Source organism: Neopelma chrysocephalum, unplaced genomic scaffold (genome assembly GCF_003984885.1).
Source record: "Neopelma chrysocephalum unplaced genomic scaffold, ASM398488v2 Primary Assembly neopelma1_65b, whole genome shotgun sequence".
NCBI classification, from domain to species: domain Eukaryota; kingdom Metazoa; phylum Chordata; class Aves; order Passeriformes; family Pipridae; genus Neopelma; species Neopelma chrysocephalum.
Window position 1 is genome coordinate 3,516,960 of NW_020897723.1, and position 2,219 is coordinate 3,519,178.

Consider the following 2,219-nt stretch of genomic DNA (forward strand, 5'->3'; position numbering starts at 1 on the left):
GCGCTCCGCCGGCCGCGGGGGCATGAGGCGGCGGGCGGCGGGCGGCGGCGCCGGCCCTTCCCCTGCGAGCCGCCGCCGGAGGATGAAGCAGCATGAGGATGTGTGACAGAGGCGTCCAGATGCTCGTCACCACGGTGGGAGCCTTCGCAGCCTTCAGCCTGATGACCATCGCCGTGGGCACTGACTACTGGCTCTACTCGCGCGGCGTGTGTAGGACTAAGTCCACGAGCGACAACGACACGAGCCGCAAGAACGAGGAGGTGATGACCCACTCGGGGCTTTGGAGGACGTGCTGCCTGGAAGGTACCGACCCCCTCGGCCCCAAAACTTCGGGGGAGGGGGTGCGTCGCGGGGCCCCCCACCCCAGAGCCGGATCCCCGGCGAGCGGAGCATCCCCCGGCCGCCCGAGCATCCCCCCGCCCGGCGGCCCCGCCGCCCCCCGCTGCCGCCCTCCGCTCCCTTTGCCGGGCACTCGCAGTCGCTCCGCGGTGGAAGCTCCGGGGGGCTCCTCCACGCGGGTGGCGGGGGCCGGGGGGGAGCGGGGCTGCGGGGTCGCCCCCGTGCCGGGGACCGGCACTGGCACTGGCGGCAGCCGCGCTGTGTCTGCCCGGGGATGCTCTCGGGGAGCTTCGGGCTGAGGGGCCACAGGTCCCTCTCCCGACCAGGGCTGTGGGAGTGGGAGCGAGCAAAGCCCCGCCGCCGCTGTCTTTCTCCGAGGCTGCACGGGCACCGCGTCCCTGTCACCGGAAAACACACCGCACCAGGCGGTGTCATCGCTGAGCCCCAGCACCAGAACCAGCCCTTCCCCTCCGAGCGGCAGAGTGGGGCAAGCTGGGCTGCTGCTGCCCGCTGCATCTCGTCCCTCCGTCCCGCGGCCGGGCTGCCCCACGGCCAGGCTGCCCCACCACAGCTGCCTCAAGGCTGGGCTGCCCCACCACGGCTGCGCCACGGACGTTCTCTTGCCTGCCCGGCCTCACTGCTTTGCCCCATTGCCTCCCTCCCACAGCAGTGCTCGGCTGGCAAGGCCCTGGCAGCTGCTGCCCTCCTGCAGCACAGGCCACACTTTGGGGCAGTTTTGCCCCAAAGCTGCTGGTTGAGGTGTTTCTGAGCACCCACGGGCTGTGCTCAAAGACGAGCTTGAACAGAGCCAGGTGCTGGTACCTGCGCAGCAAAAAAATGGCTGATGGCATCACTCTGGGCCCTAACTTTTAAAATTAGTGGCAGCAGTGGGTGTCCTGTGTGCCTGAGGGGACCTGCCCCACTGTCCTGTGGGGCTCAAGGGGCATCAGGCTCCTCCAGCCCAGGAATGACCCCTCCAACAGTGGGGGCAGACGAGCCACGGCGCCAAACTGCTCCTCCACGTTGGAAAGTTCTCGGTGAGTCATGGCCATGGATGCAGAAATACCCAGTCTCTTCCCGGTGCTTGGTCCTAAACCCAGTGAAGTCAGTTGGAGCTTTCTTATTGATTCAAGGAGGGTTTGGATCATGCTCTAATTCTGTAATAAATAATTTGAGATAATCTGTCTCCCCTCTTGGGCTGAGGGAGCCAAGGAGGCAGGAGCCAGGGCTGTGAAAGATGGAATTGCTGGAGGCATGAGTAATTTCCAAAATTCTTGGGTTTGCTAGCTGTATTTTTTTTTTCCCAGCCAATGTTTTATGTTTCCCTCACTGTGATCAATCACTGCTTTGGAAGGAGCCAGAGAGGCCCCGCTCCCCTGGGCACAGCTCACTCGGAAAGGGCTTGGCAGCGCCATGGCAGAGCTTGGGGCTGGATCACAGCCCGTCACCCTGAGCCCAGGTGTGGGGCTGAGAGCAGCAGGGCATGGGCTCACCATGGGCTCAGTTCTCCCCCATCCTACCCCGTGTTGGTGCTCTGGCAGCTGCTGTGGCGGCAGCGGGAGCGGGAGCCCTGCGGTGCCATCCCCGCGGTGCCATCCCCGCGGTGCCATCCCCGCGGTGCCATCCCTGGGTGCCATCCCTGCGGTGCCATCCCCGTGGTGCCATCCCCATGGTGCCATCTCTGAGGCACAGCCAAGGCCTTGTGCCGGACACGGGCTCCGTCAGCCCTGGGTGTGGGTGTGGGTGGCAGTGGGGCTGCGGGGGCTGCAGCACACGGTCGGTGGCAGGGCAGGGAGGGTCCCAGCCTGCGCTCTGGGGGAACACACGGGGCTCTGATGGTGCTGGGGGGATGTGATGGGGCTGTGATGGTGCTGGGGGGA

At 66.1% G+C, this 2,219-nt stretch overlaps 1 protein-coding gene across 1 annotated transcript in view; it reads left to right on the top strand.

The window, feature by feature from the left end:
• The first annotated feature begins 6 nt into the window (after window positions 1-6).
• Window positions 7-2,219, top strand: part of CACNG3 (calcium voltage-gated channel auxiliary subunit gamma 3) — a 27,123-nt gene continuing 24,910 nt past the window's right edge. Inside the window, exon 1 of the mRNA XM_027684132.1 lies at window positions 7-303. Within this exon, the coding sequence (XP_027539933.1) occupies window positions 93-303 (211 nt within the window). The 5' untranslated portion in view covers window positions 7-92. The remainder of the gene's footprint in view (window positions 304-2,219) is intronic.